General features: G+C 39.9%; 1 protein-coding gene across 7 annotated transcripts in view; it reads left to right on the plus strand.

Annotated features, from left to right (window-relative positions):
* Positions 1-27,178, plus strand: part of DCUN1D2 (defective in cullin neddylation 1 domain containing 2) — a 71,610-nt gene extending 44,432 nt beyond the window's left edge. For 5 of the 7 annotated variants that reach the window (XM_030201507.1, XM_030201508.1, XM_030201511.1 and 2 more), the window contains exons 4-7: positions 7,529-7,659; positions 16,472-16,554; positions 23,866-23,962; positions 26,638-27,178. In XM_030201507.1, coding sequence (XP_030057367.1) covers positions 7,529-7,659; positions 16,472-16,554; positions 23,866-23,962; positions 26,638-26,717 — 391 coding nt within the window. In that variant the 3' untranslated portion in view covers positions 26,718-27,178. Of the gene's footprint in view, positions 1-7,528; positions 7,660-9,943; positions 10,013-16,471; positions 16,555-23,865; positions 23,963-26,637 lie in introns of all 7 variants that reach the window. The other 2 variants (XM_030201506.1, XM_030201504.1) reach the window with 1 other exon arrangement.
* Positions 27,179-27,420: the final 242 nt, after the last annotated feature.

The raw sequence follows: 27,420 nt of genomic DNA on the forward strand, positions 1-27,420 counted from the left end.
GACTCTTAAGAGCCAGCGCCTCCCAGAGGACAGGTCCAAATTTGTGCGACCGGCGGGACCTAGACCTACGTTTAGGGATACATGTTATTACCGTCCAGGTTGCGGGACCTCTTTTCAGATGGGCAAGGTCTTCTCAGAGACAGCCCTTTTGAGGTGACAGGTGGGCCTTCCTTTCCGGTAACAAAAAGCAGCCCGCAGCCAGGACCGCACAATGATGGGGCCCTGGTCCATATCCAGCCGGTTATTGGGGGCAGGCTGTCCCTATTCCTGGTGGAGTGGACCAGGGTAACATCCGACGGATGAGGTCTTGAAGGTTATCAGAGACGGCTACAAGTTGGAATTGGCTCGTCCGATAGTAGACTTGTTTCTGGAATCTCTTTGCAAATCTCCCGCCAAGGTGCGGCAGTTCGTCACACCCTCCTCAACTTACAACGACTGGGAGCCATCCAGCCTGTACCCCCAGCAGAAAGAGGGTGTGGTTGATACTCCGTTTATTTTGTGGTGCCAAAAAAGGGCAGTTCTTGGCGACCCGGCCTAGATCTCAAGTGCGTCAACAAGTCCTTAAGGGTTCGGCTTTTCTGCATGAAAACCCTCCGCTCGGTGATCGCAGTGGTACAGCCAGGGGAGTTTTTGACGTCTCTCAATCTCAGAGGCCTATTTACACTTTCCAATTTGGCCTCCCCACAAGTGTTTTCTTCGCTTTGCAGTGCTCGGTCATCATTTTCAATTCAAAGCGATGCCCTTCGGCCTAGCCACAGCACCTCGGACTTTTTCCAAGTTCCTTGTCGTACTGGCGGCCTATCTCAGAAAGGAAGGGATTCAAGTCCATCTTTATCTAGACGACTGGCTTGTGTGGACGTCTTCTTTTGAGGAGAGTCGACGGGCAACTGACAGAGTGGTCGGGTTGCTTCAATCGCTTGATTGGGTGATCAACTTCCCAAAGTGAAGCCTTAGCCCTCCCAGATGCTGGAATACTTGGGAGTGTGCTTCGATACCCGGACAGGGATAGTTTTTCTTCCTTCAGCTCGAGCACAGCGGTTGCAGGGTCAGTTGCGAGCTCTGTTCCAAACTCCAAACCCGCGGACTTGGGACTATGTAAAAGTTCTGGGATCCATGGCCTCCACCTTGGACGTCGTAAAGTGGGCCAGAGCTCACATGCGCCCCCTGCAGTGGCACGTTCTGAGCCATTGGTCTCCTCTCTCAGAGGATTACTAGGCTTGGGTGCCATGTTCGACTCGTCTGCACACAATCATGCACTGGTGGTTCATTCAAAAGAATCTGGTATCGGGCATTCCTCTGCAAACCCTGGAATGGAAGATCATGACCATGGATGCGTCGCTGTCTGGTTGGGGGGCTCATTGCCTCCAACAGACGGCCCAGGGCATTTGGACCTTGACGGAGGCATTTTGGTCCATCAACCACTTGGATTTGCGGGCGATTCGTCTGGCCCTTTGGGAGTTTCTGTCTCTTCTCCGTGGTTGCCCAGTTCGAGTTCGCTTGGACAGTGCGACGGCGGTCGCCTACGTGAACTGTCAGGGGGCACCAGGAGTGCACCACTAGCATGTGAGGCGGCCCGGACTCATCTCTCTCTCTTGATGGCGGCTCATATAGCGGGGTCACAGAATGTGCAAGCAGACTTTCTCAGTTGCCACCATTTGGAGCAGGGGGAGTGGACACTCTCCCATCTGGCCTTCAATCAGATAGCTGCCCGTTGGAGGATGCCGGTGATGGACCTAATGGCCACCGCATTCAATGCGAAGGTTCCCCGTTTCTTCAGCAGGGGAAGAGAGCTGGGTTCAGAAGGCATCGATGCTCTTCTACAACCTTGGCCCAGGGAGCCTGCTCTATGCCTTTCCCCTGTGGCCTATGGTGGGCAGGTTACTGACTCGCATTGGCAGTCATCCCTGTCGAGTGATCCTGGTGGCCCCGGATTGGCCCAGACGTCCCTGGTACACGGATATGGTCAGGCTCCTGTTTGATCGTCCTCTCCGGCTCCAGGCACAGGACGGTCTCTTGTTGCAGGGACCAGTCATGATGGAGGATCCCTCCCCCATTGGCCTTACGGCCTGGCCCTTGAAAGGGCGAAGTTGAGAAGGAAAGGGTATCTGCACGCGGTTATCACTACGATGCTTCAGGCTCTGAAAAGATCCACCTCAATAGCTTATGCTAGGGTGTGGCGTACCTTCGATTCATGGTATGTGAGTTAGGGATTGTCAGCGGGTTTGGTATCAGTTATCCTCACGTTTCTTTAGGCGGGTGTACAGAAATCACTCTCGTTGAGTTCTCTTAAGGCGCAGGTGGCAGCTCTGGCATGCTTTAGCGGCCGGTTTCAGGGGGCGTCTATCACCTCCCACCTGGATGTGGTTCGTTTTTTGAGGGGCATAAATTGGTTGCGTCCTCCGCACGTGCCAGTTCTGCTATCCTGGAACCTTAATCTAATTCTCAAAGCTCTTCAGCATCCTCCTTTCGAACCCTTATCGGGGATTACGGTTAAGGATCTTACCTTGAAGACGGTTTTCCTAGTAGCCATTACTTTGGCTCGAGAATTTCAGAGTTGCAGGCTCTTTCTTGCAGAGACCCCTTCCTACGTTTTACAGAGGCGGGGATATCGATTAGGACAGTTTGTTTTTGCCCAAGGTGGTTTCTCATTTCCATTTGGGGCAGTCTCTGCATTTGCTGACTTTTCGCTGGGAAGATAATCCCGAGCAATTCCGGACTTTTTGCTGCCTCAACGTGAGATGGGCTCTTCTCGGGTATTTGGAGGTGATGAATGAATTTCGTCTTTCTGACCATCTCTTCGTCCTTTTTGGAGGCAGTAAGAAGGGTCATATGGCTTCCAAGGCCACAATAGCCTGTTGGGTGCGGGAGGCCATCACTTCGGCCTACGTGGCATTGGGCAAGCAAGCCCCTGCACAAATTCGTGCTCATTCTACGTGAGATCAGACTTCCTCCTATGCAGAGTCCTGTTTGGTTTCTCTGGTAGATATCTGCAGTGCTGCTACATGGGCTTCGGTCCATATGTTCACTCGTCATTATTGGGTGGATGTGGAAGCTCAGCAGGATGCGGTGTTTGGCTCATCGGTGATTTCTGCCGGGTTGGGGGTGTTCCGCCCTACTTGAGGACTGCTTAGGCACATCCCCCAAGTCTCTGGATTGATCTGTGGGACACTATGGAAGGAAAAATTCTTACCTGATAGTTTTCTTTCCATTAGTCCCAACAGATCAATCCAGAGGCCCCCCTGGATTTACTGTCTGCGGTTTTGTTTCATTTGGTTAGTTTTTTTGGGTTTCGTTGTTCTGGGTGTTCCTTCGTTTGATTAAATAATAAAAACAAATAAATTTGGAAGTGGTGGAAGTATGTTGGGCATTTGGTCTGACAATGTCAGGAGAGTTTTCTATTGTTTCCATTCCACTGCTTTGGTATCGTTCATGCTGAGGTTTACTTGGCTGCACAGGTCCACATATAGCAAACCTCGGAGGTTCTCTCTATCTTCACCTGCTGGTAGAGGGACACAACCCACAAGTCTCTGGATTGATCTGTTGGGACTAATTGAAAAAAAATTATCAGGTAAGAATTAATTTTTCAGTGGTTCCCACCATATATACATTGCCAAAGAGACACAAGTCCTCCACAAATCCACCCAGCAGGCCCATTCTATCATGGTGCTTTAATAGACTTGTTTGCCTACTGATTCATCCACTAGAGTTCATTTTTGAGTCCACCCCTACTCCTGCTTTGTTTGGCTTGGTGCTTTCCTTAACATGGAATGTCGTAGGTTCAACACAGACTGTGCTAAGCTCTTTATTTTTAAAATTTGCAACAACAAATACAGCCCTAAACGAGAGCTTTCTGAAAGCATAATTCCCAGAGCCCACTGGTTGCTTGAATATTAAGGTTTCAGAATTGAAAAAGTAGACCAGAAATAGTCACTAAAAGAAGATTAAAGCCTGAAATTTTAGAAGAAGAAACTAGACACTACTCTTCAGAGCACACATTGGGGTTTCTCACTTTTGGGGGGGGGGGGAGGAGGGGATATACATAGGTATACAGTTTGAAAGATGGCATTTTATTATTTATTTAAAGCTATAAATAAACAAGTTGAAAGTTTATACTTAACTACAAACTCGCTAGCTTACTGATTCGATGTTTGTCTTCTAGTTTGCTAACTACAACTTTTTTTTTTTTACATCATCAAACAATTTTTGACTGGATTTCATTCCTTTGTTCTTAAAATTACCTTTCTACTTGGTACTACATAGAAGCCAAGAAATACTTGTGGTGCTCTCACCAATTTTCCTGCAATTGCCCAAGATTTCAGTTCATGCAATTAGTTTTTCTGTAAAGTGCCAGGTCTTTAGTGATGTTCTGTTTGTTAGTAAACACATCTTATAAATCTCACAAATCTTCTGTTAGTTTGGTCAGTAATCTTTTTCTTCATTTCACACAATCTTGACCAAATAAACTTTTAATTTCAGACTGAAAATTACAGACATGAGAGAGTTTAGTGATCTCGCCAATTACATTACTGTATTTTGCTATAATGGAAAATCCTTCACACATAATTTATTTAACAGTGTTCTTGTACCCCAAACACGATTTTAATACAAACATTTCATTTATTGTGGGAACAAACGCACCAAGATTTAAAAAACACCTATTATGCTTACAATTTAGAAATTGAAAATTTGGAGAAATATGTACTATTTAACAAAGCTACAATAAAAAAAGATAGACCAGTGAAGAAAAATGCTCTGATACAGCACAAAAGATGAGAATATACTTGACAAACCTGTAAAAGTAGAGGACTAGCTCAAAAATATTTGTAAAGGCATACCAAGCTATTAAAAGTTACACACTAGGTATTCGTAAAAATCATGCATTTCCTAAAGAATTTTTGTAAAGGTAGCCCTGGATGAAAGGTTTCTGAAAAGAAAAATTATAATACCCCGAGCGCATATGAAGGTTTGAAAATTGAAAAAATAGTCTTGAATTAAATATTCACTGGAAAGAGATTAAACCCTGAAATTTTAAAGGAAAAAAAATTGTCATTCTTCAGAGCAGACTTTATAGGTTTTTCAGTATTTTCTTTACTTCTGTCTATAGCTTTTCAATTTGAAATATGTCATTTTATAGTTTATATAAAACTATAAATATACTTAAGTTTAAAGCTTACACTTATTGCAGACTCAGTTGCTTAGTGGTTTGGCATGACTCTTCTGAACTTGGCTAATCACAACTTTTTTTTTACATCATTAAACCATTTTTCAGAAGAACATAAGTGTTGCCATACTGGAACAGACTGAAGGTCCATCAAGCCCAGCATCCTGTTTCCAGCAGTTGCCAATCCAAGTTACAAGTACCTAGCAAGAGAGCAGTACAATACATTTTATGCTGCTTTTCCTAGAAATAAGCAGTGGATTTTCCCCAAGTCCGTCTTAATAATGGCTTATATACTTTTCATTTAGGAAGCTAGACAAACCCTTTTTGAACCCCGCTAAGCTAACTGCTTTTACTACATTCTCTGGCAACAAATTCCAGAGTTTAATTACACGTTGAGTGAAAAATGTCTCTAATTTATTTTAAATTTACTACTTTGTAACTTTGTGTGCCCCCTAGTCCTAGTATTTTTGGAAAGAGTAAGCAAGCGATTCACTTCTACCCGTTCCACTCCACTCATTATTTTATAGACCTATATCATATCTCCCCTCAACCATCTTTTCTCCAAGCTGAAGGGCCCTAGCCGCTTTAGCCTTTCCTCATAGGGAAGTCGTCCCATCCCCTTTATCATTTAGTCACCCTTCTTTGTATCTTTTCTAATTCCACTATACCTTTTTGAGATGCAGTGACAGAATTGCACACAGTATTCAAGGTGTGGTCACACCATGGAACGATACAAAGACATTATAACATTCCTTTCCTAATAATACCTAACATTCTGTTTGCTTTCTTAGCTGCTGCTGCACACTGAGCAGAGGGTTTCAGCATATCTTCAGTGATGACACCTAGATCCCTTTCCTGATCAGTGACTCCTAATGTGTAACCTTGCATCATTTGCACTTGCTCACATTAAATGTCATCTGCCATTTGCATGCCCAGTCTCCCAGTCTCATAAGGTCCTCTTGTAATTTTTCACAATCCTCTTGTGATTTAACAAGTTTGAATAACTTTGTATCAGCAAATTTAATTACCTCAGTAGTTACTCCCATCTCTAGATCATTGATTTGTTCTTAAAATTACTTTTTGAGTTGTTACTCCCTGGAAGCCAAGAAATACTTGTGCTTCTCATACCACTTTTCCTGCAGTTACCCAACATCATGTTTCAGTTCATGCAGTTTTCTGCAAGCTGCCAGGTCTTTATTGAAGGTCTGTCTTGCTTTCTCTTTTCGTAAAAACAACTCATAAATCTCGCAATTCTTCTGTTACTTTGCTCAGTAACCTTCATTTCACTCAAGCTTGACCAAATGAACGTTTAATTTCAGACACACAATAAAATACATGAGTTTTTAATTGGTCACACCAATTACGTAGTTATATTTTGCTAGAATGGAATAAGTAATAATGGTTTTACAGTATTCGCATATAATTTATTTGATAACGTAACACCATTTTAATACAAATCTTTCATTTCTTCGAGTACAAGGCCAACTGTATTCTAACAGTTGGGTATCCATGACGGAGCCCAGTGCAGATGCTGACTAGCGAGAAGATTGTAGAAGTTACTAGCAGCATCCCACTACACATATGCTAGTGCCTTCCTGCCCGATGCACTGGTCCCTCAGTCTTTCCCTTCATTTTTCCATGGAACAGGGAAGACACATCTTCACGATCTCCCCTTAGCGCTTGTTTTGCAGTGCCTTTCCGTGCAAGTATTTTTCCCTCATTTTGTCATTTGTTGTTAATTTCACTTTTTGGTATTTTCCCTCGTAGTTCATAATGTTTTCGGCCCTTCAAGTTTTCTTTCTTTTTTGCGGCTCGATAAACTTGAGCACCAACCTCAATTTGGGCTTTGTCCCTTTTCGTAGTCCGCAATTGAGGAATTTAATTTGGCCACGATTCTTTTCTCAGTGTCCAAGAAGGCTCCCAGTGGTTTCAAATGAAGCGCCCAGTATAATCAGGTGATTTCATTAAAGTGCTCGCACTTGGTGCATGAGGTGTGTCTCACTCCTGCCTGAAGCCCCCCTCCCTGGACTACCACTGATTTTAAAGGTAGTCCCTATTAGGGGTGGGGAGAGAGAGGTCATGAAGCTTTGAAAGTATAGGGCCATGACTTTACGGCCCTATGCTCCTACACAGTGGGAATAATGCTGCTTGTGAGGTGGTTTATATGCAGCGTTATTCTCTTGCCCTGGGATTCAGCGACCTACGATACCTGGATCCCACAGGGAATCAAAGTGTGGTAAAAGGCAACCATTTACCACACCTTGATGAATTCCCCCATTAATGTATCCTGTGATGATTTCCTGAACTTATTTTATATTATAATACAGTGAAAATTTATTTTAAAAATCTATTCTCTTTTCCCAACAGGTGTGACAGCACTGAAAAATTAAAAGTTCTGTTACCAAGATTAGAACAGGAGCTTAAAGACCCAGGAAAATTCAAAGATTTTTATCAGTTTACATTTAATTTTGCTAAAAATCCTGGACAGAAGGGTTTAGGTGAGTACAGTTTTTAAGAATCCACTGCTGTTAGTCAACACTGGGTCCCAGAAATAAGCAAAGGGCAAAGTTCCTACACTGCTGTTTGTGAATGTTTTACTTTTGATGTGAAGGAGGGTTTCTTGGATGGGTTTTTTCTTTTTAGCTAGTTTTGCTATAGTACAAGACATTTACTGTTTGAACATTACTCAAGACAATCCAAGTTAAATAGCATATAAGTATAAAATTAGAGACGTGCAATTGTTTGATACCAATTTTGCATTTAAATGGAATAAAGAGAAACAGATTTCATGTTTTGGGGGTTTTAGCATGTGTAAAGCCTAAAGAAACAATGGAAAATTTAAAAAGAAAAAAAAAAAAAGAACAAGACCCTCCCATACCCAATTCCTAAAAGTGCTTCCACATAGTTTTAGTAGAGGTAAGTATTATGAGATTTAACCCTCACAGTATTGGCTATATAACCTCTAACTTATACGATTTCATTTGCTAAAAAAACTATTTGACAGCTGTATGTACAAAACAATAATTTGTAACATGTTTTCATTGTAGTAACTCTGAAGAAAGAAGATTGATACCTTCACATGTACTATCTGAATTTTTAATGTATTTCGATAAACCAAATATTGCCTAAATTAAACTTCAAAAATGCTTACCTTCTCAATTATATGACTGCATGCTTTGTATGAAGCCTAGCTAATACTAATGCTTTAATGTTAATCTGCATGTTTCTTGAATCTCCCTATCTCTGGGGAATATGTAGGTCTTTATTTTTGAGCCAGTAGATTTACAGAATCAATATTCTAGCACAGTATACCAATTCAGTTAACACATGCTCTTTGCCACAGGTCCTGCTGCATCACACAATAGGGCTTGCAGCAAATAACACATTCAGGGCCTGCTTAAGTGTAGTCAGTAGTTCAAGAGCATAGTGTTACCACATTGGCGTGACAATGCACGCTCCTTTACACACTACCTGCATAGCTGGCAATGAGGTGGGAAATGGTCAGGTAATGGATGAAGAATGAGCATGGATTGCTTATTGCACTTAATGCACAGTACTTTACCTTGCGCTGTAACTGTTGAAGTTGACGCATGGTAAGTAACTCCATGCTGTGAATACACTTACCACACAAATGTTTACCAAGTTATAACTGTGTGGGAATATGCTAAAAACACCTGCAACAGTTAGTGCACAGGCTTTGCAGTTAACATTGATTAATATTTGCATGTAACAAATCTCACTGGTGCATGCTGTTAGTAAATTATCCTTTATTATGTATTTTTCCCCCCATATGAATTGAGTACTTTTTTTTAATAGCCAAAATCCAGTGCTTTTAAATTTCTACTTCCTTGAATCCGTTCTTAGACTATTAATAATTTGCATGCATTACTAACTACTTAAAAGGTGTGTGGGGAATTTTGTCCAGACCTACACCTGGTTGTACTTCAGTGATGTCCTTTTATGGTGTGTCAGTGGTTAATTTTAGTTTTGTGCTTACTGCCTAGAATCTCACACATAAATAGGTACTTTTCCTTTTCTTTATCTTACCTTAGCAGAATACTCAGGACTTTACCTGTGCTTTTCCCTTCCCTTTATGGAGACTAAACAAGGTTACCACTCAGAGATTTAAGGCTCTTTGTGTAGGTTTACCTATCTCTCTTCCCTCACAATTCTCTATTTTCCTATTGAATCCTCCATTCTGTTAAATGACCACCGTCGGATTCTCCCAAGCCCAAAACTCGCTTATCTAGAATCTGCTTAGACACTGCTTTTTTCTTTCTCTCTCTTCAAGTCTGGAATAATCTCCCACTGTCCCTTTCTAGTACTACCTCCTTCAAGCAGTTCAAATCTGAACTCAGGTCCTGGTTATTTCTACAGCTGTTCGGAGTCCCATATACATGAATTTAACCGACTACCTTTTACCCTTCCTTTTGTTTTCTTCCCCCTACTCCTATTCCCTTTTCCTGATCTATTGTTTGTGTCCTAGTAGTAGTTTATTGCACTTTCTGTCAAAATCATGGAGTTCCTTTTCTTTTTCTTCTATATGTATAGTAGTATATACACTGCTTGGTCAGTTTAAGCGGTATAGAAAGCGCTAATGAACTATAAACTTTCATAAATCCTCCTGAGTAGCTTCTCTTAAATGAGAGCAGATATGACTCAGCTGCCTTGTCCATGAAATGCTGCTATTGAAAAGGAAACTAGTCTGCAGAGGCTTGGCTAAATGAATTGAATTGAAAATATGCCTGACTGGGCTCCAGATACATTTTTTTTGTATTGTAGGTTATTCTTGGAGCAAAAACAGTTTGAGGATTGCTCCAGTTCAGTATAGCCCGAAGCTAGATATACAAGGTAGAGATTTTAATATTATGTTAAATATATATTTAAACATGTAAAATGTTTGATATACTCTTGTACTTGCCTCATGTGGAAATTATTACTTTTTTTTTTATACCGCTCTAAAGTTAATTAAGATTAACCACAAGTTTCAATGTCAGACAGAAAAATGTCAAATTGACACACACTTATATTTTTTATATGTGACATAGAATCTGTGTGTTAAAACCTAAAAATAAATTCTGTGTTAACTATGATCAGTAGAAGGCATCTGTCCAGGCAGAATGGTACCTAGTGAGATTTCTTGCACGTTTAGGTAGCAGAGCAAAATTCAAAACTGTTTCAAGATCCTGCTGACTGGATCTTCTTTTTTTTTTTTTTCCCATCCGTTTGTGGGTTGTTGTTTTTTTTTTTTTTTTTTGTTAGAAATGAAAATTGTAGCTCTGTAGAAATAAGAACGAACATATTTATTAAAAACATTAAAATAAAAGTATTTTGTGTTTAGATTCATCAAGGCTACAATTCTGTTGTATAATTTTTATACAGTATATCATCACAATAGAAGAGTTGCATGGTCCATCCTATCTATAGTAAAGACTCTTTGCAGAATTTTAAGACATGGTAAAGCTGATTGGCTCATAATTGCCAATTATCTGATAGTGCTTGTAAAATACTCCATTTTCTGCAAGCCTGGAAAACACTTCTATTCAGATTCTCTTGAGAATAGACCAGAGTAACGTGCTATCTTGCTCTCTGTATTGTTGATCCATATATAGTTATAATGGCCCTAGAGAAACCTTTTCATTGGGTCAATCATAAGAATGTAATGTGAGCTTTCTAGAGTACATACAGTTCAGGTGAACTTATTGATTGTTTTTGAGGCTTAAGATCCTTTTATATATTCATATGTGTTTTTGTTTTGTTTTTTTGTGCCAATGAAAGTTATTCCCTAGCAATAATTGTTCAGGAATTTAGCCTAAGCACGCTTTATTATAAGAACATAGTTGCCATACTGGGACAGACCGAAGATCCATCTCGCCCAGTATCCTGTCCCTATGAACCCAATTTTAACCTCCTTCCAACTCTGCTTAGATGCTGTTTCATGGTTAGCTAACAATTGACTTGTCTAAGTCCTTTTAAAACATTGGTGTGCTGGCTGACAGACCAGGCTGTGGAGTTGGAGTTGTTAAAAATGTACTCACTCCAGCTTCAAAATAAAAACTTACATATAAAACTTTGACATTATATACGCCAGCTCATGCTTTAAGATCGTCAGGGAGTCGGTAGTTGATCCAACCATCTTTATGTTGATACTTCATGCTGTGCTTTTTCTTTTGCTGGTCCAGTTTGGTGGAACAAGTTGTCAAGCACTATTCAGATGATACCATCAGTATTTGATTTTAAGATGAAATTGGAAAAAAAAATTATTGTACGGGCTTGTGTGATGTTGACTACGTTAGTTTGGAAGGATGTCATTGTTGATGTGTTTGAGGATAATTTTATTTATGGTAATAAAATTAATATATGGTAAATTTATCATCTTATACCTCTTTTTTGTTTAGGTTATTTGTTCAAATATATTTTGTGGTCTGTTAGTCCTAATTTTGTACATGAAGAAATAGCCTATGTTTCTATAATTAAATTTCTTTTAGATTTACTATAGATAGTGGAAGTAGGGATTGGATTATAGTAGAAAATTAGAGGAGTTGGAATCAAAGGTTTGTGTACCAATGCCCCAGCCCTGCTGACAGGCCAGCCTCTGTGTCTCTCACTTGCCTCTAAATTCTTTGGGTCACCTATTACACTGGTTGATCACTTTAAGTATTTTGGAATTTTTCTGAATTATCAACTTTCCCTTTGACAATCAAGGGGAGGGGGGTTTGCTGGGGCCTGATCCGAGGATGCACCACTAGCAATAGCACACTGTGGTACTGGACTGTCGATAGTGCACCTACTGCTTTCTCTTGTGCTGGCAGTAAGTTCAGCTGTGCTGTCAGCAGTTGTGACATCTAGCGAACAGTACTGACCTGTGTGGTAGCTGTCAAACTGCCAGCACCTCTACCCTCTGTGTCGCACCCAGATTCCACCCACTCATGCATTAAGCAGCTAATACAGGATTTTTACCTCGATGGCTTGCTTCTTAGTGCAGGTGACAACAGTTCAATAAACCCCATGTTAGCTGCATAACATAGGTTAATAAAAGGGTCCCATCATTTGTTTACAAACAGAATTCTATCTGTACATTTCAAAGATTAGATGAATTTCTAAAGGCCAAAGTTCAATGAATGTGCTGCTTTGCTTAAGTGCTAATTGAGAAAAATAAAGCTGTTGGGTTAGATAAAGAAAGTAATGTCTCCAGTGAAATATCTACTGTGAATTTTCTTTGTGTTCTCCTTTATCATTGTAAGGTCACTGCCAGCGATAGCTGAAGAAGTTTGTGCTTGTTGAACTTAAACTCTATATTCAACTCTTCTTCTATGTTTGTGCAGCGCTGCGTACGCCTTGTAGCGCTATAGAAATGCTAAATAGTAGTAGTAGTAGTAACATCACACAGGTTACTGAGTTTCTTACAGTGGTGCTTAAAGTTGATCTGTACATCTTAAATGGACAGCTCAAAATATTTTGGGTCAGGCAATATTCTTTTATTAAGAAAAATCAACTAAAACATACTTATACTTATGACTATTTTTGTGCACATATAGTATTAAAAATAGTGTCCTTCTCAAGACCTTATTCATTTAAAATTTATCATTTTAGACGCTTCAAATTTACTGGCTGATATTAGAGAAGCTAATTTCTGTTTGATGTCCTGACCTGAGGAAGGAGCCTTTGCCTTCCAAAAGCTTGTCAAAAAAGTATTAAGTTAGTCCAGTAAAAAGGTATCAGCTTATTTTCCATTTTTTTGGTGGTTTTTATTTTTAAAATCTGCTAGAATTTCAGAGATAGTAATAGGGAAGCTGACAATTAAGACCTGTAGTAATTTATTTGGAGTCTTTGTACAGTTTTCTCATACTAGAAGACAATGATTGTTCTAGATACCACCACCACAACCAATTACACTTATTAGTTTCATTTAAAGATCCCTGATACCTTAAAGATGGATGCAGTTCAGGAAGCAACTTATAAATCAGGTAATCAGAGCATAGATAACATGAAATATTCTTGGGTGAGGCTTTCCCAGGTTTGAACAGTGAGCTTTTTTTTTTGTCAGGTTTGCCTGTTTAGAAGCATATAACAAAGTTTTGAGGGTGGGGAGACACTTTTGCTTGAGTTTTCTGAGATTTAACAAAGGGAGATAGTGAGTTAGATCTAGATTTTGTTTTAAAGCAGGGAAAATAGGGAAGGCTATTTACTGATAAGTTACAGCATTCTGCTACTTTAAGATGGGAATAGTTTTGTTTTTCTTTATTATTCTGTAATAATATGCAGAGTGAAGCAACAGGAATTGAACATCCTGCTGAGCTGCCGTTGTGCCTCTTCTTGTTTGCACAGCTTTTCTATTTTCCCAATAGTAGTAAATTCTGTGATGATTGTGGTCTGTCCCTAAAAAAATTCATAGTTTCATTTAAAGGATGAACAAATCAACAACAAAAAAAGTAAAATTAATGAAATGAAGGCAACAAATAGCGTGTAAGAGGGGGGTGTCCCATTAGCTCTATGACACCCCCCAACAGCACATTCATTTTTCACATGGTCCTCTCCTTTTTGCTTAGTGCACACACTCTTATTCAAAGGAGCAGGTTCTCTGTGGGGCAGAGGTTCTCAACCTAGACCATGGAAAACATCTAGCCAGGCGGGTTTTCAGGATACCCACAATAAATATGCATGTGAGAAATTTGCATACCCTACCTGCATTAAATGCAAATGAGGAAATACTGTGATACTTTCAAAATACCTGAAACTTGAGAAACAAATCTTTCTCAGTATTAGATTGTAAGCTCTTTGAGCAGGGACTGTCTCTCTTTGTTAAATTGTACAGCGCTGCGTAACCCTAGTAGCGCTCTAGAAATGTTAAGTAGTAGTAGTAGTAGAAGGGAAAGCATAGAATAAGGAGGCATGATACAAGTCTCAAGTGAGACTCAAGCAGCAGCAGGAAAGGTTTCTCACGGATATTTCTGGAAATGCTGCCCCGAGTGGTTGAAAACAAAATGGCAATTGGCTTCAAATAGGCATGGTGAAAGTCCAGAGCATCCTTAGTTGTAAAAAGCAAATAAAAATGTCGTAAGTGTATGGGCATATATCTTGTAAGTTGAATCATTAATTGATTATCTCCAGTAGCTCCATATTCTACATCAGTATTTCCTAAATCAGTCCTGGAGTACCCTCTTGCCAGTCAGGTTTTCAGGATATCCACAATGAATGTGCATAAAAGATTTGCATACAATGGAGGCAGTGTAGACAAATCAGTCTCATACATACTCCTTGTGGCAAGGGGGTACTCCAGGACTAACTTAGGAAACACTGTTCTATATGAATATTTTGTTTGAACCATACCGAATATCTGAGTATTTGGAGATGTTCACCCTTCAGAATCTTAAAAAGACCAGAGATGACTTGACTCTCTAAAGACCACCATACTGATAACCATCTAAAATAGGGCAGTCTATTATCTGTAATTTGTGAAATGTTTTAAAGAATGCTTTGCTGTAGTGGCTAACTTATTTACAACTATTAGTGCAGAGTTTTAATGTCATTTAGATCCTGGAGAAGAATGGGCCACTTATAAGTTGTGAAACCTTTTATTAGTACTATATAAATATAGGATAAGCCAGAATTTTGTGTGTAAATATCACCTTGATATCACATTTTATAGAAAGTATATATAAATACGTGCCCAAATCTTATCTTTCAGTTAGTCTCTGCTGGGAGACTGAAGGGTGCAGAGGTCCAGACTGGATGACACAAGCTAAGCCCAACAAGTATGATGTCCACTGCCAGTTGCTACTGAGAAAAAACTCAGTGTCATATTATGCCACAACCCCTGATGAAGCTATAGTAAAACAGTAGTCCCACTGGGTTTTTTCCCTCATTGAAAGTTAAGTTTTTGGCACATATTTATATAAAAGTTGATCCTAAGGTGATATTTACACAAAATTCTGGAGGTTTTTCAGACCGATGATTGATTGTTTCATACAACCCATATCTCAAGCTTATAGCAATTAAGAGTAGTGTGTCTGAGGTCTTTTCCTCCAGTGCTTATTAATAATAAGCAAAGAGCTTTTATACCTGGCTTGTACTGTATTTATGCAGTTCATAGTTTTATAGCTGTGTTTATACATCTCTATTTTTGTGAAGTGATTTAAACCTTTTAATAGACCAATGCAAAACATTACCCACAGATTATTATTATTATTATGACATTTGTATCCCACATTATCCCGAACAAGCTCAGGTTCAATGTGACTTACATTCAAGAAAAAGCATCAAAAATATAAGTCAGATAATTATAACATTTCAACATATTAAGAATAATTGTGTGTTTCTCATGAAGCTATACTAGAGTATTTGTTAAGTTGAAACATATAAGAGAGATGGCAACATTAGTTTATTGTCTTTTGATAAGATATGTGCTTAATAGGTACATGTTTATACTCTGTTATGTATATGTATTATTGAACTGGAGCCTACCACTACGGTATTCTGTTAGCCACATTGAGCCTGCAACTAAGTGGGATAATGTGGGATATAAATGTGTTAAATAAATAGAAAAGCCTTTAGTAATTTACGGAATCTCGAATAATCTTCTAAATACCTTAATTGCTTGGGTAAAGAATTCCAAAGTTTGGTACTCTGATATGTAAAGCCTGCATCAAGGATTGATTTGTAAGAAAGACCTTTGCAGTTTGGATAATGGAGCATTCTGTAGATATTTTTACTGTATTATGTGAAGGTAAATCAATTAGTTGTTGCATATAGGAAGGTGATAAACCCCATATATGATTTGGTAAACAGTCAAACATATTTTAAAGGTGATCCTGGCGTTTATGGGAAGCCAGTGAAGTTTTAATAAGAGAGGGGAAGCCACCTCAAAGCGAGGAGCATCACATTCAAGGCGGGCAGATTATGATGTAAATGGTCTTTGACGATTACATTACATCCAAAGAAAAGACCTGTTCAGTATTGAATGCTCACTGCAGCAACAGGTGGATAATTTTAATTTAAACATTTGCTAAAACCTGTATCATTGTTTATAGACATCTTTGTACATGATAATAACAAGAAGTTTATTTTTCTGAAATGCTGTTACGTTTAGTTAATAGGTAGGATGGAAAAATTTACAGAGAGCAGGAAAATAATTATTAATTTTGCTCATAGAAGGCACTTATTGACAAAATGTCACATGAAGATTATTTTAATCTGGACATCACATGTCTGCTTTAGTAAAATAAAAAGATTACTGAGTAGACAGCTATAAACAGCCTTATGTGTAGAATGCAAAGGGTTTTAAAAAATTATTTTTGTGTTTTTTTCCAGACTTAGAAATGGCAATTGCATATTGGAATCTAGTCTTGTCAGGAAAATTTAAATTTTTAGATCTATGGAATACATTTTTGTTGGTAAGTACACACTTTCCTTTGGCTCCATTAGAGAATTTTGAACCTAAATTGTATGATTTGGTTGTGACTTTAAAGCATGATTTGTGAATGCTCCAGGTGTCTGCATTCTCACTGTGTACAGTGAATATTTGGTGCATTTCAACACAACTAATAACGTGTAAATATACTAACGTGGAGGGGCACTTTCGATATGACTTTTAAATCAGATTTTAGACATTTCGCTGAAAACAAAGAATCAAGAGGCGAAGATAGCAATTTTCAAACCAGATGTCTTATCTTTTTGTTTCGAAAATGGCTATTTGCTAGATGTTTTGTGCTCAGTACATCTATCTTTTTGGACCATTTTCGAGAAAAAAAAAAGTCCAAGGGAAAAATGCGCAAAAACAAGATATTGGGATATTTAGGGGGTAGGGGGGCAGCATTCTTAGTAGACTGGCCACACAGACATCCCAGCATAATGCAGCACCCTAGCAAGCACTGCAATGCACTTGACGTAAAAGGTCCCAGGTACATATCTCACCTTCACCCCCTTATATTGTATGGTGAGCCCTCCAAAACCCATCAAAAAACTACTGTACTATTGTAGTGGTGTACATCGCCAGCTAAATTAGATCTGGATATTCAGTGTTGGGCCATATCAGGCACTGGTATTGAATATCTGAGTCTGATTGGACATATGCTGGTCCCTAGGACTTATGCATATCCCGGCTGATATTCAGCTGGGACCCACCTTTTATGCAGGCCAGCAAAAATACCTTGTGTATCCCCACTTTCTCCACCCCTTGATTCTCACATCCCTCCTCCAAGGAGCAAATTCTCTCCTTCTGAAGGGGCCCTTTCCCCCGGGCATATCTTAACCTTCCCTGGCAATCCAGTTCAGTCTTCAAGATGGGAGCAATCTATAGTCACTCCTACCCATATTGCATGGATTCCATGATCTCTAGTAGCAGACTTGTATTGCAGTAGGTGTGTGAATCTGTTGCTAAAAGTCGCAGCATCCATTTTGACAAAGGATTGCTCCTGCCTCAGAGATCCTGCTTGGACCATCGGAGAAGGTTAAGGTAGACCAGGGAGGGGGTGGGGAGTCCTACAGGCATTGGGTGGAGCTTCAAGGGGAAGTCATATGGAGAGAGGAGTTCTGCTGCTCTTTGTGGGGGAGAGAGCAGTAGGGGAGACAACACAGTGCTTTAGGCTGCCACCTGGAAGTCACCCAAGCACGCTTATCTATCCAAGCGTCGGCAGTGAATATTGCTGATGTTCGAATAAATACTGACTCACCTCCATAATGCCCTTCTGCCCAGATTTAGGACAGCTGATTAGTGCCGATTTTTCAGCAGAACTGCCTGGTTAAGTGCTGCTGAATATCGGCAGCCAACCTGCTGAGTGCAGTTTGTGAACAGGAACCTTTCATGCCTGCTTATATCACTTTGAACAAAGTGTTTGAACTTAGGCAAAATATTAACAGATTGTGATCATGATTGTTGAGTGCTACTGAATATTGCTGACCTGAACATGTATACCCTGGAGGAAAGGAGAAACGGGGTGATATGATACAGACGTTCAAATATTTGAAAGGTATTAATCCGCAAACGAACCTTTTCCGGAGATGAGAAGGCGGTAGAACGAGGGGGCATGAAATGAGATTGAAGGGGTCAGGAAGTATTTTTTCACGGAGAGAGTGGTGGATGCTTGGAATTCCCTCCCGCGGGTGGTGGTGGAGAGGAAAACGGTAACAGAATTCAAACATGTGTGGGATAAATATAAAGGAATCCTGTTCCGAGGGAATGGATCCTCAGAAGCTTAGCTGAGATTGGGTGGCATAGCCGTTGGTGGGAGGCGGGGCTGGTGGTTGGGAGGCGGGGATAGTGCTGGGCAGACTTATACGGTCTGTGCCCTGAAAATGTCAGATACAAATCAAGGTAAGGTATACACAAAAAGTAGCACGTATGAGTTTATCTTGTTGGGCAGACTGGATGGACCGTGCAGGTCTTTTTCTGCCGTCATCTACTATGTTACTATGTAACTTGGTTACAAATTGAACGGGAACTTTGGAAGCCATTTTGTCTAGATCAACATGTGCCTTCTGGTATACTAGATTCCTTACAAAATAACATTATTATTTCTTCCTCCTTTAATTGTCTTTTACAGTTAGATATGTTTATGGGTACTTCGTATGATCTCAATATCCATTCACTGGTCTGGAATAATCCGACAATTTTAATAAACAAGAAACCAATACTTTGGAAGGAAAGGATGAATAGAAGAATTTGGTCCTTGGATCAAATCTTGCTTGATGATAAATTGAAATCATTCCCAATTCTACAAGCACAATTTGGATTGCATCCAAATCAACACTATCGGTGGATCCAGTTACAGCACTTTATGGTGTCGAACCGTTATCCCAGTTCATTATGAACTCTTCAACCTTCCATATTATTATTATTAGCATTTGTATAGCACTACCAGACGCATGCAGCGCTGAACACCTGACACAGAGAGACAGTCCCTGCTCAATAGAGCTTACAATCTAAAAAATACAGACAAGACAATTAAGGGCGAGGGAAGTACTGGGTAAGAAAGGAACAAGGGGAGGGCAATTGGTAGTGGCTAGGAGCCAAAAGCAGCAGTGAAAAAGGTGGGTTTTCAGCATAGATTTGAAAACAGGTAGAGATGGAGCTAGACGTATAGGCTCAATTTATCATCCTAGTTCACCAAAAAGGGCATGTGGCATCTCAACTCTATTCATTTCTAATTCAATCCACTTTAAAGGAAAAGATAGGTCTGCGTTCAGTATGGGAAGCTGACTTGCAATGTTCCTTTATGGATCAACAATGGAATACTTTTTGGGACCCATTGAGGCATATTTTCAAAGCAGTTAGCCTTCCAAAGTTCCATAGAAACCTACGGAACTTTGGAAGGCTAAGTGCTTTGAAAATATGCCTCAATGGGTCCCAAAAAGTATTCCATTGATGATCCATAAAGGAACATTGCAAGTCAGCTTCCCATACTGAACGCAGACCTATCTTTTCCTTTAAAGTATTCCTTCAATCGCCTTTTTTTCTCCAACAATAGGGTCTTATGGACTCCTCAAAAAATGAAGGTGGCTGGTTTGTCCAAGGATAATTCCTGTTGTTCATGTAATGGGCAAAAGGGAACTCTTCTCCACTTACTCTTTGAATGCTATGATACTAATCGTTTTTGGACCAAAGTATGACAAATTATCTCATCCATATTCAACTTTACTGAAATTCTAACCCCTGCAAAGATAATATTTGGTTCAATAAAGTTGGATCATTTTTTGGATGGGTATGATTCTAAACTTTTTGACACATTGGTAGCAATAACTCTCAAATATATTTTATCCAATTGGAAGAATAATTCAAAACTCATTTTTGGTGGAATAATGTTATACTAATTCATAAATATTGTACAGCCTACACTGGTCACTTCCAGATGTCTAATAACAAAGTTTGGTTAACCCTGCAGCAATATTTGGAATCAAATACTGATAGGTAGTCATCTGAGCACAACCATCTGATCCCCTTCTTCATTTTTCTCTCTGCCCTTTGTTTATTTTTTCCCTCCAAATTATCATTTATTTTTATGCCTCTTGCATTTTTGTATACCTGTTGTATACTTACTTCGATTTTATGTTCTATACCAGTATCGTATTTATATGTTAGATATTTTATGGTTCTTCTTATAGAATGGCAGGTACTTTGTACTTTGTAATGCATTTGGATGGATGTTACACTTAAAACTAATAAAAATAATAAAACTTAAAAAAAAAAAAAGCAGCGGTCTCAACCCAGACCCCTGGGTAACCCCACTATCTACCCTTCTTGATTGAGAATACTGACCATTTAAACCTACTCTCTGTTTTCTCTCTTTTAACCAGTTTTTAATCTGCAGTAAAAACTACCTCCTATCCCATGACTCTCCAATTTCCTCTGAAGTCTTTCATGAGGTACTTGGTCAAATGCTTTTTGAAATTCCAGCTACACAATATCAACCGGCTCACCTTTATCCACATATTTGTTGTTTGTTCACCCCTTAAAAGAAATGTAATAGATTAGGCACAAGATTTCCCTTCATTAAATTCATGTTGGCTTTATCTTATTATTCCATGCTTTTGAATTTTTCTCTGCAATTTTGTTCTTTATAAAAGTCTCTAACATTGTGCTCAGCACAGACATTCAGTGTGACATGTATCCAATAATAGGGGAAATTAGGAGGGTGCAAAACCTTTTTTACACTACTGTAAACCAGGGGTTCCTAAACTTTTCCTGGGGGAACACCAGCCAGTCAGGTTTTCAGGATATCTACAATGAGTATGCATGAAAGATTTGCATACCAAGGATGCAGTGCTTACAAATGGAGAGTACGTTTCTGACGTCAAGGTGGCGGACCATTTGGCATCTAGTGATCATCGTATGGTGTGGTTCAATATTAAAACAGAAGAGAGGGCTTACTAGAGATTGAAGGTCCTGGATTTCAAAGGAACTAACTTTGCCGAGATGGGGGAATTTCTCAAGGAACAGTTAGCGGGATGAGAACAGCTGAAGGTTGTAGAACAGCAATGGACAAGACTGAAAGGAGCTATATTAAAGGCAACTAACCTTTTTGTTAGAAAATTACATAAAAGTAACAGGAAAAGAAGGCCTCTCTGGTACTTGAATGTAGTAGCTGAAAAGATAAGGGAAAGGAGGCTAGCCTTTGCTCATTATAAGAAGACTCAGAAAGATGAAGACAGTAGAGAATACCTAAATAAGCGAAGAGAAGCTGGAAAAGCTATCAGGAAAGTGAAGTGGCAAATGGAGGAAAAGATAGCTAATACGGTAAAATTGGGGGACAAGACCTTTTTCAGATATGTAAGTGACAAGAGAAAGTACCATAATAGCATTGTGAGGCTCAAAGCTGAGAGAGAGAAATATGTGGAAGATAAGGATAAAGCTGAACTGCTTAACTATTATTTTAGCTCTGTTTTCACAAATGAAAAACCGGGGGTAGGGCTGCAGAAAACAAAGGCTAAAGGGGATGGATGGATGGTAGACCAAGACCTGTTTATAGAGGACTGTGTTTGTGAGGGGCTTGCCAAACTAAAAGTAGACAGAGCGATGGGGCCTGATAAGGATACACCCAAGGGTGCTTAAGGAACTCGGAGAAGTTCTGTCGGCTCCGCTGATGGACCTCTTCAATGCTTCCTTAGAAACTGGAGTGGTCCCAGTGGACTGGAGAAGGGCAGATGTGGTTCCTTTGCACAAGAGTGGAAGTAAGGAGGAGGTAGGGAATTACAGACCTGTCAGTTTGACCTCAGTGGTGAGTAAGCTAATGGAAACGCTTCTAAAGAGGAGGATTGTGACATTTCTTGAACTACATGGAATGCGGGACCCAAGGCAGCATGGCTTCACTAGTGGCAGGTCGTGCCAGACGAATCTGACTGTCTTCTTCGACTGGGTGACCAAACAGTTGGATGTGGGAGGGGCGCTTGATGTGGTATACTTGGACTAGCCGTTAAGCCCGTTAAAACGGGCGAGTCTTGGTATGTTCTATTTTGATGTCTTCCCTCCCTCCTAGCTCCAAGGCCCTCTGTCCCTCCCTCCCAGCTCCAATGCCCCCTGCCCTCCCAGTTCCAAGGCCCCGTTCCCTCCCAGCTCCAAGGGGCCCCCTCTGTCCATCCCTCCCAGCTCCAAGGCCCCCCTCCTTCTGACCTCCCATGTCCAGCATCCTCTCTCCTTCCCTGCCAGCTCCAAGACCCCCTCCCTCCCAGCTCCAAGGGCCCCTGCCCTCCCAGGTCCAAGGGCCCCCCTCTGTCCATCCCTCCCAGCTCCAAGGCCCCCCTCTGTCCATCCCTCCCAGCTCCATGGCCCCCTCTGTCCATCCCTCCCAGCTCCATGGCCCCCCTCCTTCTGAGACCTCCCATGTCCAACATTTCTCCTGCCCTCCCCTCCCCCCCCCCCCCCAAGGTCGCCGCTACCACTCCCCCCCACGGTTCCGCACAAGCGACTGATAAATAAATTGAGTGCCCTTGGTGTGGTATCTAGAGTAACTGATTGGGTAACAAATTAGTTGAATGGTCGGAGACAGAGGGTGGTGGTAAATAGAGCTTGCTCTGAAGAAAAGGAGGTCATCAGTGGAGTACCGCAGGGATCAGTCCTAGGACCGGCTCTTTTTAACGCCTTTGTGAGCAATATTGCAGAAGGGCTGTCTGGTAAGGTTTGTCTCTTTGCGGATGATACTAAACTCTGCAACAGGGTGGACATCCAGGAGGGTGTGAATGACATGAGGAAGGACCTAGAGAAGCTAGAGGAATGGACTGATATTTGGCAACTAAGGTTTAATCCCAAAAAATGCAGGGTCATGCACTTGGGTTGCAAAAATCCGAGGGAACTGTACAGTATAGGGGGTATAGTGCTTCAGTGTGTGAAGGAAGAGCGGGACTTGGGGGTGATTGTGTCTGACAAACTTAAAGCTTTCAAACAGGTAGAAAAAGCGGCGGCCAAAGCCAGAAGGATGCTTGGGAGCATAAAGAGAGACATGACCAGCGGGAAAAAGGAGGTGATAGTGCCGTTGTATAAGTCTCTGGTGAGTCCTCATTTGGAGTACTGCGTGCAGTTCTGGAGACCGCACCTACGGAAAGATATAAACAGGATGGAGTTGGTCCAGAGGGCGGCTACGAAATTAGTAAGCGGCCTTGAGTGCAAAATTTATAGGGACAGGCTTATGAACCTCAACATGTATACGCTGGAAGAGAGGAGACATGATAGAAACGTTTAAATATCTCAAGGGCATTTATGTACAGGAAGAGAGCCTTTTTCAAATGAAGGAGAGCTCTGGACTGAGGGGGCATACGACAAAGTTGAGAGGGAATAGGCTTAGGAGCAACCTGAGGAAGTATTATTTCACAGAAAGGGTGGTGGAGGCGTGGAATGGCCTCCCGGTGGAGGTGGTGGAGTCGAGGACTGTTCCAGAGTTTAAAAAGGCATGGGATAAGCATGTAGGGATCGCTTAGGAACGGGAAGAATTAGGGGTTACAGAGGATGGGCAGATTGGATGGGTCATATGGCCTTTATCTGCCGTCATGTTTCTATGTTTCTATATCGATTCCATGAATATTGTGGATATCCTGAAAACCTGACTGACTGGGGTTCCCCCAGGAAAAGTTAGGAACCCCTGGTTTACAGTAGTGTAAAAGGTTTTGCACCTAGGACAGGTTTGGGACTCACTGTTGTCAACTGTTCTTTAACCTTGAATATGGTACTTGCTGTGGTTCTTATTGACTTAAAAAATAGTGATTTCCTTATGATTTAGGAACACCATAAAAGGTCAATCCCAAAAGACACATGGAACCTTCTATTAGATTTTGGAAATATGATTGCAGATGATATGTCGAACTATGATGAAGAAGGTAATGTGAAATTAAATATTGAGAAATTTGAAAATGCTAATAATTAGAAATGTACATAAGAGTTTTTCGAGTTTATAGCTGTTTCATTTACAAATACAGTAGTAGAATTTTTACCATGTATATTAATATCAAACAAATTTGATACAGAAAGATTTATTCTTGCTGGAAAAAATGTATTATTGTAAGGAGGGAAAAAAACAAAACAAAAATAACCCACAATTTCATAGGAAAAAAAGAGGGCTCAAACTCTACCCAAAGGTTTGAACAAGTAAAACTCCTAGGTACAAGGAAATGTTTCCTAAAGTATCAACCAGCATATATTACATACCGCATTAATAATATAAATAACTAGAAGAAGGATTAGACACCACCAACAATGTAATGGGTGTCCTTGCTTCAGGTAAGTTCTTTATATGCTCTGGGTCAACAAACACATAAGATTTACCCCAAAATTTTACAAAACATTTACATAGAAGGTAAGGGAAACATGACCCTCCTATGGTCAAATTGGTCAACAATTGAGATTTATAGGCCAGAAATCTCTTACCCTGCAGAGGTTAGGAAATAGAAGAACATTTTGACCAAAATTCTAGTGCCTTTATGGGAGAACAGTAATCTAAGAACCAAATTCCTTTCAGGTTCTAAAGCAAAGGTAGCAAGCAAAGTCACTTTGGTGACCACAGGTTCTTCAGAAATCCAAAGGGGTCAAAAGAGACTCCAGCCTGTTCCTTCGCTACCATCTGAGTCCCCAAAGCACCTCAGTCAATATAAAAATGGAAGATGGTGCGGGAAGTGAGTGGTAGGAAATGGAGGAGAAGAGGAGATGCTGGACACTTGATTGAGGCCTCTCTTTTTTTTCTTTTTTTTTTTTTTAACCTCCAACTATGCACTTTTCAGTGAAGTTCTCTTTTGTTGGCTCTAAATCCATGTATTGACTTCATTTACAGATACAGGTAGATATAAACATTGGATTTAGCTCACACTTTTTCAGTCATAGCTAAGGTGAGTTACATTCAGGTATACTAGTTATTTCCATGTCCCCAGAGGGCTTATAATCTAATTTTTGTACCTGAGGGAATGGAGTGTTAAATAACTTGCCCAAGATCATAAAGAATAGCATCAGGATTTGAACTGGGCTTCCCTGGTTGCCATCCAGATGCTCTAACCACTGAGCTACTCTTTCACTCCACAGTAAGTTGTAACTTGGTTCAAAAAATATCAACGAAATATTTATGTTGATATTTTTGTTACTTACGTGCAAGCTCTTCTTATGTTAAACTGTGCTTAACTAGCCAGCCACAAGCAAAGTTTATTTTGCATATGATAGTTCACACTTTTTCAAGTTATTGACTGAAATTTTACAATGAACTATCTGTGTTAGTATTTTCCAGGATGAGCTCTGTGATTGTCATGAATTTGAACATTAATTTAAGGAAGGTATCTTATACCAGCAGGTCTCTGAATATGTTATAAGTGTGAATGGCTATCTTGTGACTTGATTTGGTAATTGGCTGAACTGGTCTGAAGTTGTTTTAAGCTTGCTTCTAAATTTTATTATTTTTATGTATTGTTATTGTGTATGTTTTACTTGTGAAAGGCACCATAAACAAGTCCCAAGACATCCAGTAGAAAGTTTTATACTTCAAAAGTTGCCTAGAGGCGCTGATAAGATATACCCAACATAGGCTGTGTTTCGGTATTCAGGCCTTCGTCATGGGTCCTCATAAATAAAACAAGACATAAATGAGTGAAATATTGAGATACATCTTAATAAGCATTAATATAAAATCTAACATAAAAAGTATAGAGAGGACAGAGTAATGTGTAATTGAGTTTAAAAACCATGAATATACAGTGATAGTTGATGTGTATAAGTAGGGTAGAAAACAAATAAGTTTTGCAAACTGTGCGTGGCAAAGAGGGCCAATGAGACGATGCAATCTAAGATAGTGTGTAAAAGGCGAAATGCAAGCATTAGGCGTGAAGAGGCGCGACATCAAAATGTGACTGCAAAATGTAAATAAACCAGTAACCACTGAATAGTGAATGAAAAAGGGAAAAACTTGTATTCAGGGTCACCAGTTTATTTACATTTTGCGGTCACATTTTGATGTCACACCTCTTCACTCCTAATGTTGGCATTTCGCCTTTTACACACTATTTTGGATTGCATCGTCTCATTGGGTCTCTTTGCCACATATTGTTTTGTAAAACGTATTTGTTTTCTACCCCTACGTATGCACACTAAATATCACTGTATATTCATGGTTTTTTTTTCACTCAATTGCACGTTATTGTCATCTTTGTTTTTATATTATTATTTTTTATATTAATGCTTAAGAAATGTCTTGTTTTATTCATGAGGAGCCCCTGACGAAGACCTACATGTCGAAACATGGCCAGTGTTGGGTATAACTTCTCAGCGCCTCCTTTATGCAACTTTTGGAGGATAAAACTTTTCCACTGGATGTCTTGGGACTTTTACTTTTTGACATTCTGTGGAAGGCTTGCTGTTCTGCTTTTTTTACTTGTGCACCTATAGGATTGTGCGGTTTATAAATATTTTAAATAAATTTGCAGTCCTTTTGATGTAAGAAACTGGCATAAATATAGGTATTTTAAAAAATACCCTTAGGTTTTCATTACAGTATTCTCTTATTTCTGCTTTCCTTTAGGGGCATGGCCCGTTTTAATAGACGATTTTGTGGAATATGCACGACCAGTAGTCACAGGAGGGAAACGTAAACCTTTCTAACACAGACATTTTGTAACTGGACTTAACTTGCAGTGTGAGCTGCATTAGGTAATGAAGATAATTTTTTGGCCAATAACTGTACACGCAAGGACACTGTTTCAGCAGTGGGGCTCCCACTGACAGAACTGAAATCACACCTTTATTCTGCTTAAAGAAGAATGATGGCTGAGTTATGGACACTGCAAGAAGATACGTGGAAGATAGCTCTGGCTGTTCATAGGACATTGGCTTCAATTATTGTATTGGTTGTATCATAGGGTGTAGATTTTTGCATGATTTTATACTTTGGGAAGTTTAACTAGAGGCCATTTTATTAAAGGAGAATCTGATAGCACAGCATGCCATTCAGTTCCTTACCCCAGATGAACACCAGCAGTTACATAATGACAACTGTATTATATTGTACTTATATTAAAAAGCAGTATTTGTGGTATATAAATTAAATCTCTAAATTAAATATGCATAGTGTGGTGTTTTTGTTTTGTTTTTTTAATATACTGACCAGCACTTTGATACAATATTTTCTTTACAGTGAAATGTAAGCCTGCAATCACTGTTCTTTCTTTCCACTCCAGTTTTGTTACTAATAGTGAGAAAATACAACAGAACAAAACTGTTGTAACTAAAAAGGAGTTTTCTCCAAGGACAAACAGCCATAATAGTCACATGTATGAGGGTGGTACCATCCACAGAGCCTGGTGCA

The sequence above is a fragment of the Microcaecilia unicolor genome, chromosome 4 (genome assembly GCF_901765095.1).
Source record: "Microcaecilia unicolor chromosome 4, aMicUni1.1, whole genome shotgun sequence".
Taxonomy (NCBI): Eukaryota; Metazoa; Chordata; class Amphibia; order Gymnophiona; family Siphonopidae; genus Microcaecilia; species Microcaecilia unicolor.